Source organism: Lissotriton helveticus, chromosome 3_1 (genome assembly GCF_964261635.1).
Source record: "Lissotriton helveticus chromosome 3_1, aLisHel1.1, whole genome shotgun sequence".
In the NCBI taxonomy this organism is placed as follows: domain Eukaryota; kingdom Metazoa; phylum Chordata; class Amphibia; order Caudata; family Salamandridae; genus Lissotriton; species Lissotriton helveticus.
The window spans coordinates 387558961-387571162 of record NC_136061.1 but is presented as its reverse complement, the minus strand read 5'-3'; the positions used below and the strand labels follow the sequence as shown (position 1 = coordinate 387571162).

General features: G+C 47.3%; 1 protein-coding gene across 1 annotated transcript in view; it reads left to right on the top strand.

The window, feature by feature from the left end:
• The window catches only part of LOC144824560 (fibroblast growth factor receptor homolog 1-like), a 251805-nt gene that overhangs the window by 114564 nt on the left and 125039 nt on the right, over positions 1-12202 (top strand). Inside the window, exon 2 of the mRNA XM_078683619.1 lies at positions 7947-8100. Coding sequence (XP_078539745.1) covers positions 7983-8100 — 118 coding nt within the window. The 5' untranslated portion in view covers positions 7947-7982. The remainder of the gene's footprint in view (positions 1-7946; positions 8101-12202) is intronic.

Below are 12202 nucleotides of genomic sequence, written 5' to 3'. Positions count from 1 at the left end.
GACAGTCACCGACACGTTGCTACTGACGATCTCACAACGGTCTCATGGCTAACTCACTTCAGACTCAACCCGCTGGGAATGCCACAGTAACGGTGGGGGTGCCCCCTCTGCGCATGCTAACTTGGAATGTCAGGGGATTGGGGGACAAAATAAAGAGGGGCCTGGTACTGCAGGCTATCAAACGGCAGAGCCCAGATGTGGTTCTGCTCCAAGAAACGCACCTTACGGGATCGACTTGCAAAGCGCTTGATCGGCGCGGATATAAGATGGCGACACATGCAGATTTCACTTCGGGTTCCAGGGGGACGGGGATACTGCTGAAGAAGTCATCACCCTTTATACTCACAAAACATGTAGCGGACGACCAGGGACGCTTCGCGGCGATACATGGCCAGTGGGAGGGTAGACCGCTTAATGTGGTTTCGGTATACATCCCCCCGGCACTACACTCCGTGACATTACCTGCACTGGGAAAATTCCTGCTGGACCTCCCTGAGGGTGACACAATCATTGGGGGGGACCTGAATGCCATCGTAGACTCAGCGTTAGACGCCTTTCCCACTAGGACCCGCTCAAGAGGACCTGCTCCCCTTCCTGAATTTTTAGAGGCATTAGGCGTTGTGGATATATGGCGACATTTACACCCCGCAGCGACCCAATACACCTTCTACTCCGCAGTCCACAATAGCCTATCTCGCATTGACTACTTTCTGTTCCTGGGGGAGGGTCTGGGCACAGTGGACACGATCGACATTCTACCCAGGGGCATATCTGACCACTCACCAATCGTTCTCACCCTTACTACTAGAGAACGGAAATGCGCCAGGATCTACCCCATTTACCCGAATTATCTAAGGGTCCCTAAAATAAGACGGAAATTGAAAATGGCAACGACACACTACTTTGCGGAGAACAGTGGGTCAGTGACCTCCCCATCGATTCTATGGGAAGCCTACAAGACCGTCCTGAGAGGGGCTGCGATAGCAGCCATTACGGGACACAAGCGTGATTCCCGGAAGGAGCTCACGGAGCTCGAATTGGCACTCCACGATGCCAACTCGGCGCACATGGCAGACCCTTCCCCGGCCACGACACACGCTTTACAGTTACGACAGCAGCAGTATCAAACACACCTTAGAACGACTGAGAAGGGTTACATTGCAAACACTAAACATAGAATTTATGAAGTTGGCGACAAGGCGGGGAAAATGCTGGCGTGGTTGGATAGGAGGGAGGGAGGCGCGAGAGGGATTCAGAGGATCGTTAGCAGCGACGGCCAAGTGATCACACACCCAGAAGACATAGTGCGCGCTTTAGCACGTCATTTTCACACCATATATACACCTGATCGGGACATCACTGCACAAATGGCGGCGGTGTCGCTGGCAGACATTGTTCTCCCCGGCATACCACCAGAGGCTGCACGAGACTTAGAGGCAGATCCTTCGGAGGAGGAAATTCAGTTAGCGATTCATTCACTACAATCAGGGAAGGCACTGGGACCTAATGGGCTTCCGGTGGAATGGTACAAATCGATGGCCTCAGAACTTAGTGGTCCCTTACTGGATATGTATCTGGACAGTAGGGAACGGGCTGAACTGCCGCTAGACCAACGCACGGCCACAATCGTAGCCATACCTAAACCGGGTAAACCCCCAGACGACTGTACCTCATATCGCCCAATATCATTATTAAATACGGAAGCCAAAGTACTGGCTAAACTTCTGGCCAACCGCCTGATGCCGCACCTGAGTACCCTGATCCACCCCGACCAATCAGGCTTTATGCCCCACAGGAGCACGGCGCTGAACCTTAGGAGAGTACATGGGGTGCTGGCACGGTCACACCTACTCACTGAAAAGGCGGTGATCCTTTCCCTCGATGCAAAAATGGCTTTTGACCTAGTAGAGTGGGAATACCTCTTCGAGGTGCTCACGCGTATGGGCTTTGGGTCGAAATATATAGCCTGGATACGGCTACTTTATACTAAACCAGTGGCACAGGTGGTGTCTAATGGCCACATCTCGCCGGCGTTCCCGTTGGGCAGGGGTACCAGACAGGGGTGCCCCCTGTCACCCCTGCTCTTCGCACTGGTACTCGAACCTTTAGCAATTCTGATCAGAAATACGCCCTTATTTAGAGGCATTCAGTGGCAGGAGGGATGGGAAGACAAGGTCTCCCTCTATGCCGACGATATGCTCATTTACATGGTAGACCCTGATAACGGCATCCCAGCTCTGCTGGACATTTGTAACATGCATGGGGAGACGTCGGGCTATACCCTGAACTGGTCAAAATCGATGATCTACACGTTGAGGGGTCCGGCACCGAACCTGCCGGATGATTGCCCTCTAGCGGCGCCGGTGACCTCCTTCAAGTACCTAGGCATTATCATTGTACAATCTGAGACAGATTTCTTCACTAGCAACCTGAGACCACCTCTGGACCGCCTGCGCGCTGACGTTAAGCACTGGGCGACCTTACCCCTCACCCTCCTGGGGCGCGCAGCCTTATTTAAGATGATGGCACTCCCCAGATTTCTTTACATCTTGGAAAGCACCCCACATCTTGTCCCTCCACGTTACTTCAAACAGATTGCGGCATTGGTCTCCAATCTCCTTTGGAGCAATGGTGCAGCGCGAATAGCCTACGACAAATTGGTAAAAAGTTGGTATGAGGGGGGCATCGCACTTCCCAACGTTCAAGTATATTACTGGGCAGCTCAGCTTAAAATAATTAACCAATGGGTCCACGCACCGAGAAACGACCCTGCATACAGGGCCAATTGGGCACAATTAGGGACAGACTCCATGCTATCGGTACTGTATAATAAACCACAGCTTAAACATCTACACGGCCCGACACGACACACAGCGGCCCTTTGGCACATAGCGCAGGCACGGCTGGGCTGGACGGGGAAAATTACCAAGATGACGCCACTGGGGGACACGAAATCACTGGGAAACCTTAGAACATGCAAGGGGTTCGCACAATGGGACCTGATAGGTATCTCCACGGTGGGGGACCTCTGGGACAATGACACAGTGCTCCCATTCTCACAACTGCAACAACAGTATGACCTCAGACCCACTGAAACATTTCGCTATGTCCAAATTAGACATGCACTGCTCCAAGCGATCCCGCAGGGCACTGATCTGCCGGACTCCTCGCCACTTGAGGACAGGCTGTTAACGGAATACATGCAACAGAGCGCCACGTCCCTCACCTACAAAAAACTAATAAACAACTTACAGGACCCCACGACAAAACTTAAGGAACGGTGGGAGGGGGAGATAGGAATGATGGATGAAACGGAATGGAATGAGGCCTTGGCTTCTCCAAGTGAAGTAGGCATTTCGGCCAAATTTAGACTAGTACAACTGAAAATTTTACATCGCATCTACTACACCAGGACTCTACTCCACAAAATACACAGAGCACCCACTCCCTTTTGCTTGAGAGGTTGCGGGGAAGAAGGGACACTATTTCACACACTCTGGGACTGCCCCAAAATTCAGGGGTACTGGACACGGATAATGCGCACCATATCCCAGACACTTAAGGTCTCCACTCTGCCAGACCCGCGTAAGTGCCTTTTAAACATATGGGACCCCAATGACCTGAACAGATATGGTATCATCTGGGCCACACTTGCTATGACAGTGGCGAAACATGATATTGCACAGAAATGGGGAGCTCCAGATGTGCCCACTGCAGACAGATGGGCTGAGCACATGGACATCCTGATGGTCACGGAAAGAACTGTGTATGTCCTTCGAGCTGCACCCCGCAAATGGAACAAGGTGTGGACAGGGTGGAATGTTTACAGGGGGGAAATCTGTGAACCCTTACCGGAGGGAGATGACCTAGACTCCGAGGAGGAGGAGGAGTGATGGTTGAGGCTATAGGGTTCTGATTCTCTGTACTAATTGTGGCGACGTGTTGGGATGACTGCACCGAGATAAGACAATTGGGCGGTGAGGCCTGTTAGGAGGAGGAGACGTGTGCAACATAAATAAAAGTGATGACACTGAGTTGGGGTGTGGGGGGGGAATGTTTCTTGAAAGTTACAAGACAGTTTCACAGGTTGGGCATCGTGGCACGATTACTTAGCATGTTAAGCAATACTGGTAACATGTGTCTGATGAATAGAAATGCATATGCAGGGTTTAGACAGACAGAATGTGATTATGATGTAACAGGTATGCCACCACAAATGATGCCGGTTTGGTATTGTATAAACGTAATTATGCCGATTATCTGTATTGATCTCACTGACTACGATGCCTTTATATTAATAAAAGAATTTAAAAAAAAACAACAAAAAAAAAAAAAAACAAGAGACCACCACAAACACTCACTGACACCCACCAGAATGCATGGAAACATAAGTCAGAATGCATCTACATCTACTTATGGAGATTCACCACAGCAGTCTCTAAATGCACAAGTTCACCACCTGGTAGGTCCAATGGACACTGGGTCAGTAGTCGACCCGCTTAAATACACCAACTCAGCACAACCGTCTGGGAGATGCACGATGAACACATGGCCACCACTCGAGGGTCAGACCTACTCAAGGGTGTCTATTTCACTTGATGCGAAAAGGGCACAGCAAACGCATAAACCTCCGATTTGTAGGAATAGGTTTACCTGGTCCCTTAAGTTTCTTCAAACTTACAAAAGTGTGACACACTCTTAGCTATAGTAACTATGACTGTATGATATCATGAATGCTCTTTAAGCATTCGATTGTGTAACATGCAGTTACTAATCATTACAAAGTAAGAAAACAATAAAGATAATGATTTTGGAGAAAAATAGGGCCTGGCAGTTTGAATACAGAAGTAGGCTTGCATGTGTTCCTTTGGTATGGACTTACTGGGGAAATGAGTTACCCATTTGTACAAAGTGAAAGTTAGAATGACACCCATGAGTTTAATAGTACTGTCAGATGCATGAAGAGAGTGACTTATGGTACTCAGATAACATTTAACCTGCAGAGGCTGATATGATCTGGATCTGGTGGCTCAGTGGATTAATGCGTCCACTACAGGAGTCTGTGTTTGACCTTATGGTCACATGGTCAAATCCCAGTGGCTCCACCAAGTCTTTCATGCTTCTGAAGTTTGCAAAAAGCGTACTATTGGGTAACAATGAACACCTGTTATTCAGCATCAAGATCCCTAATGTGTGCTTTACAAATACGTATGTTATGAGCGTAATGTGTTTGTCCGTAAGACCAGGATCAGTATTCACATTCTAGGGTTTAGTGTAATGCATGTTGTGTTTAATGACCCATTTCAGGTTTAATTGAAACCATTTTCATGCACTTATCAGGCATGATGAAACGTGTGCATATGAGTGAGGATATAGAAAATATGGAGTATGATGGACTTTGAATGTGTGAAGAAATCATGCATAGAAGAAGCAGAATTAAATGTACTCCATTCCACCTTTTGGGCAACTAGATTGATTCAGGATGGTCACATTCACTTGGCTAGTTTGAATCGTAACTTAGTTACATATGTATGCAAGTATGTGTGAGTGCATGTGCATGCATCTTAGGTTTTAAATGAATGTCTACCTATCGTGGAGAAGTGTGGTTCAATGGTTAGAGCGGCAGACCCTGATGCAGAGGTCTAGCCCGGGACCAGGGTTCAATTCCCCGCCTCAGTGATTCTGCGCTCAAAATTCCACGGACCTGATAATTCTCGCCTCGGTGCCTATTCCAATCATGGAGTCCCACTCTGCAACTCTGGGCAATAGCTTGCTTAATCTCCACAACGGCCCCCACAATGCTAAGGATGCCTGGCCTCCACCTTGGGGGTGCCCAGGAGTGGACACCTCACAGGGAAAGCCAGGATGGGTTCCACAGTGGTATTCGTACAAGCGCCTTGAGACCCTTGCGGGTGAGTAGTGCGCTATACAAGTATCAATTTACATTACATCGTTTGCCCTGTATTTTGGAGGGCCAGACAGTGGCAGGCTACTGCATGTCTCTTTTTCCACTCATTTCGATCTGAACCAAAAGTGGAGTAATCGGTTTCACCATTACCACAGCACCACCCTCTCAAGCTGACCCCATACTGTTTCCACTTGACAACCATATATTTAACAGCTGGGTTCCTTTATCGCCCACTTGATATCCTTGCACCATTCTCCTACACAATTTTATTTAACCCAAGTATGACCATTCCACTGCCACGACAGAGTGATTCCACATACTAAACGTTAAACAATCTTCCCCTTTCTTGTCCTTCAATTCCTTAATCAGATCTTAGTAATTAGCAATGGCTTTTTGGTCCCGTACCTCGGTTTCCTTTTCCATCTTTGTTTAAAGGCATCCACTTTGCCACACAAACCACGTTTTACGTTCACAGACGAGCTGCCATTTCCTGCTTCTCGCTTCAGTTTGGCACGCGCTTGACTAAAAAACAAGGTTTGATTAACCCCTTCGCTGCGGCGGCTATTCCGCCGCAGCACTAGGGGGAGGCGGGGCCGCGCGGCGGTCCCGTGCTCGTGACGGAACCGCTCCGTCACGGCCCTTGGGTGAGCTGTGCTTGTGACGGAACGGTTCCGTCACGGACCCGCCCGCCCGCCCATTAGAACGTCAGCGCAGGCGCGGATTTCACGCCGCGCAGGCACGGCGAGTGGGCCGTGACAGAACCGTTCCGTCACCAGCACAGCCCACCCGAGGCTCGTGACGCGCAGGGCTGCCACTATATACCTTACCCTATGTTCTCACTGCATGCTTTCCCGCAATTTGCACTTAGAAGACTTCCACCTATTACATAAAGCTGAACCTCTGAGCCCTCCTGCACCAATTTTTACCGACCCTGCTCCCCTCCACCGGATCTGACGCCCTGATATTCTCCTGGAAATACGCTCCCTCTGACTTCATCATGGCCCTGAAAATGCACTTCATCTGAGAGAGCACACTGTCCTCTTGTTGCAGAGAACCACCTTTGCAGAAAGTATACTGGCTCGGTATTGGAACTGCACCATTTGCATTATGCTATAAGCGCCTGCAGGAAATGCCTATTTCATTTAGTGAATTTAATACGTTGTACTATTCTACTGGTGGAAGAACTTCGGCCAGTGGATTCGGCTCTGGATAGAATATTTCATTGAGCATTATGACGATATTCATTTGGCATCAAGGCTGTCAGGCTCCAAAGGTGCTTTGCTAACTGTCTTCAATGCCTGTCATATGCATGTCCATCATACACGCGTAAGCATCACGATAAACTGATATAGATTGCATTGACCTGTGTTTGTTACAGTGTACTTCATCTTTGGTAGAAATGCCTCACCTTATATAATTAAACAGTAACCACGTCTAGAGTTGACCAGGGTTTTAACCATTAAGAGTACATCTGTGCCTGGGGTGAGATGTGTATGTGCCTCACCACATTGTCTATCTGAGGTTTAAGCTGCTGATGCTGTCCGTGAGAAAACCTAGTAAATTCTCAAGGATCTCAAGACCTGTCAGAGTGCACCAAGAGTTCTGGATGGAGGAGGTTGGAAATGATGAGTAGGAACTCCATCCGGAGAGCAGCGCTCGGTGTCAGAGGAGAGCTCATCAGGCTGTAGTACTTGTAAGAGCTCTGCAAGGTGTCCATGTGGGCCCAGAACCTGTAGTAAGGGGTTAGATTAGTCAGGTGTCAGTCAGTGTAGAACCAGAGCCAGCAGTATGAGATGATGTCAGGCGATTATATGTGAATATGAGGTTTACATCCTGCACCACTGGTTTAATGTTAGTTTGTATAGGTCAGTGACACACTACTGCTGATGGACCTCCAATAGTATTCTTAGGCTGTTTATTATCCCTTCACCCCTGCACCCCTCTCTTGATTCTCCACCAATGGCACCTCCATAAGCATGTGAATAACATGAGAGGCATGCACATTGATTGCTGTTTCCATATCTTTCTACCATTGCAGGGTTAGAGGTGTTGTGACATCTGGAACTGGACAGTAATGGCGGACAGGGGCAACACTGCAAACCTTACCCCAAGAGCAATAACCACAGCCTCTGTGCCTAATACAGCACGCAAAGACACCAAGACGTCAGCGATGGCAGTGACCAAAGTCCTGGGTAAGTATTCCACACTGGCACCCTGGCTTTAGCCGTAGCGATACCTCCAGGCTGCATGCTTTACATTGGCACGGACCTTAGTCATACAAGTGAACAAAGCCCAGGGCCAGATGGAGACCATATGAATGTCCTTCAGTCACCTTCTATTCCTTTAGTATGGTAAACAGTGGGTCCTTAAGGCGGTCCTTGTGCTTGTTGAATTACTTACAACTGTAAATATATAGGTGTACCGTACCAAAATGCTGCATTGTGATTGGCTTTACTTAATAAACATCTAACAAAAAGACTAACTTCAAGAATCTGAGACAAGTCCCATTACAGCCACAACTCACATGGAATTATGTCTTGTTTCGATAAAATGTGTTTGTTAGGATCAGTGTGTTAATAAATAACTAGAGAGCAAATCTACTTAACATACTGTTTCAACACTGAAGACATTGTGTGGGGGAAACCGCTGTACAATCATCTGCTTTCCTGTGAAGCAGAATGACTATATTGATAGAAGTGTTCTGAAAATAAAGAAAAAAACAAAAATTATTGGATTATTTCCAATGATTAGTCGTACATATTTAAAGTGTTTTCAGTCCTTCAAACTTGCTTCAAAGGGAGTAAACCATAAGTTTTCATCATGTTTTAAAATACCTGCCTCAATGTCCAGATAAGCATATGTTGGCTTTTTAAACTTGCTACATCCGCTGCTGCCTCCTTGCACTTTTATCCTGACGCGGCAGCAACAGCACAGCTTTTTCAAGGCTTGGGGCCTCATCATGAGTTTGGCTGTCTGATAAACAGCCAAACTCTCGATGGTGGTGCAACTACCGCCGCACCAGTGGTTCGACCGCCCTATTACAAGTAGGGCGGTCAGACCGCAATGGGACCACAGCTGCCACCAGGGTTCCACAACCTGGTGGTCTTGCAGTGGTCCTGAGGCCACAATATGCTTAACAGGGTTCCTGGCTCACTTTGCACGGCAGGTGAGGCCGTTGTGAAAAGTTTGGCGGGGAGGAAACAAAGGGGCCCCTGCAGGGCCCCCTTGGGCCTCCGGACCTGCGGATACATGCAGAGGGGTACTTGGTGTGCACCCTGTATGCATGTACCCCAAAATAAAAATGTTGTCTATTGTCCAACGGGCCCTGTATGGGTTGGGTCCGCTCTATCTTCAGAAGCGCTTTGTCTTTTACAAACCTTCTAGGCAACTGCGTTTCTCTGACCAGTTCTTAATACAGAACCCTCGTTTCAATCGCCACAGGCTGGGCGGGTGTTCTTTCACCCGCAAAGCAGGCCTAGCTTGGAATGCGCTTCCGTTGGCCCTTAGGAGGGTGTTGGATCCGGTAGCTTTTAAGAAGAAATTACAAATTCTGCTTTTCTGAGGTTTTCTTATTTAGATGGGAGTGTGGTAGGCTTACAGGAACTAGCGCCGGGATACTTTGAGTAGCTGTGCGCTCTACAAATTTAATATAACATAACAGTTCCTGTAGGGCATGGACTTGACAGTCCATGCCTTGCTGGAACTTCCTTTGGTGTTCCCATTGTGGTGCGTTTTTTATAGGCACTGCTGTGGGACCACCACAGAACCGCCAGCCACTGACGCAATACATCAAACCCTGGTGGGCGGTGCTCACACAGGTATGGTGGTGCGGGAGAAGGTGGTCCTGCTCCTGCACCACCAAACTCATAATAAGGACCTTAAACACCTTCTTTACAGAAAAAAAATAACTCAATAAGACAAACTGACCTTGATTAATACACGACTTGTTGTTGTGCTGCTTTTACTTGCACAAGCTCACAATTTTTTTCTCTCCATCCACCATCCCCGAAGAAAAGAGTGAATAAGAAAATGGTAAAATGTGAAGAAGGAGGGGGGGATAAGTGACCTCTTTCAAGCATTAATTCTTTGTTACAGTTTACTCCCCAACCTCGTGCAATCAACATACTGACAGTGGGGAGTTTTGCGTGGTGGACACCTATATTTATAACACTTGCCAGAATCTTAAACTTATTCAACCATCTGCTTTCAGGTGTTTGAAATTAGTCCTCCTGGGAACGGTTGTGCTACCACCACACGCGAAACCATGTAAGCCTTACTGATGCATACTCTCAGTCTTTCAGGAAACCATAGTGTTGCTATTATGTCCATCTCGGAAAGGTCCTTACAGATCTTCTGAAGTTGCTGTCTTTTCTGTAGTGTCAGCGCATTAAGGTCAAGAAAAAGGAAAAGGTGTTTGCCCTCCATTTGAAATGTGTTTCTGAAGGCTGCCATCTTTCCCAAGCCTGCATGTCTGAGCTTTGGGTCCCCGAGGGTGGCAATGATGCTTCTACCCTTTGTATTGGTAACGTCCTGAATGTCATAGATGGAAGCCTGTAAGCCTTACACACACTACATCATCTTCATCTCCTGAAAGTGTTAAATGGTCTTGAAAAAGTATGCGTTACCTGCAGGAGCACCAGTTGGATGTGCAAAGAAAAACGTTTTAAACAGAGGAAATTAGCTTCCTACCTGTGTCAAAATTCTACTACATTAAAAGGGAGATTGAAAAGTCATTCTTTGTCTTCCAAAATAGTCAGATTTTAAAATGTAGGAGATATGAAATAATAAAAAGAGCAGTCTCAGGAAACAGAAAGGAGATTTTGGATGTAGATGGAGAGCTTTATCTTTAACTATGGGGCCGATTAGGATTGCGGTTTTTCCGCATCCTCTGGGCCGGCGGAAGTGTCCGCCGGCCCGGAGGATGCGGAGCCTTAAAAGACCCCCTGCCAGATTAGGATGGCTGGGGGGTCAGGAAGACCGTCCGCCGCTTTTCCGCCGCGGTCACCTTACGACCGCGGTGGAAAAGCTCTAACATGTCTGGCGGTGTCTATCAGACACCGCCAGGCATATTAGGATGTCTTCAGTTCTATGCCTTTCCACGGCGGCATATCCGCCGTGGAAAGGCATACAGACTTTTGTTTGGGGGCCCGTTGCGGGCCCCCAGGGGTGAAGGGGTGGTGGTGGTTGCACATGGGGGGTACCTTTGCGTTCACGAAGCGGCAGGCACCACACGGTGACTGCCGCTTCGTGCATGCAAAGGTAAACTTGCATTTTTCTAACTTTGCGGCGGGTGCTGCTTCAAGCAGCACCCGCCGCAATGTTAAAAATACAGGATGTGACTGCCAGGGTGGCGGTCACATCCTAATTTGCACGGAGGGACTGCCGCTGCCCCTGCGGACGGTACCTCCACCTCTGACGCAGGTCCGTCCGCCATCCTAATAGGGACCTATGTTTGGTCTTTTTTAAACGTTATCATGCCATGAATGATATGGCAAAATGTTGAAAGCGCGCCAGTGGTGAAGTCTCAGAATCCCAATTAAGTGTTTTCAAATGATGATTTAATCCAAGCCAAAGACTCATAAAACCTCTCTGCAACTCCCAGCATTCAATGCCCACAAATCACAACATTCCAGAAACCCAAAACTATGACATAGATATATTCCAAAATGACAGTACATTAAAGAGAAAAGAAGAAATGCAAATTACATTCCATATTGTAATAAACATATAACAAACCGGCACAGTTTTGAAAAACAAGGTTTCAAATCTGCAGTGAGAATAAAAAGTATATGTAAACTCATAATTTGGCTCCTTCATGTCTCCACTCCAATAAAAAAAATGGTTAATTCCACAGCTCTCGTTTGTGCAACATAGCCTCTTTGCGTGCTTTACATCTGTAATGAACACAGATGCTTGTATTCTAGATTTCAATTGAACTCTGTGGTGATCTTATTGTTTAACAATGTAGAATCCCTTAAAATTGCTACTGTGGAAAATGAATGCTTTACTCAAGATGTCAGATATGTCAGTTTGTTTTCATCAGAGATGTACAAGGAACATTTCAGGAATTAACAAATATAATTTTTACTTTGTGGACTACTAGTCATAGTTTCCTTGAAAATAATCACAAGAAGACATTATTTTCTATGACAATCACAGGAGGCGTTGAACATTTCTGTTGTGAAATCCCTTTTTGAGGATCAATCAGCAGTGCCCCGCTGCATAACAAAACATCTTCCAACAACAGATGAAGTGAGATCTCTTTAAAGTGTTTATCTGCAAGCACACTTGAAA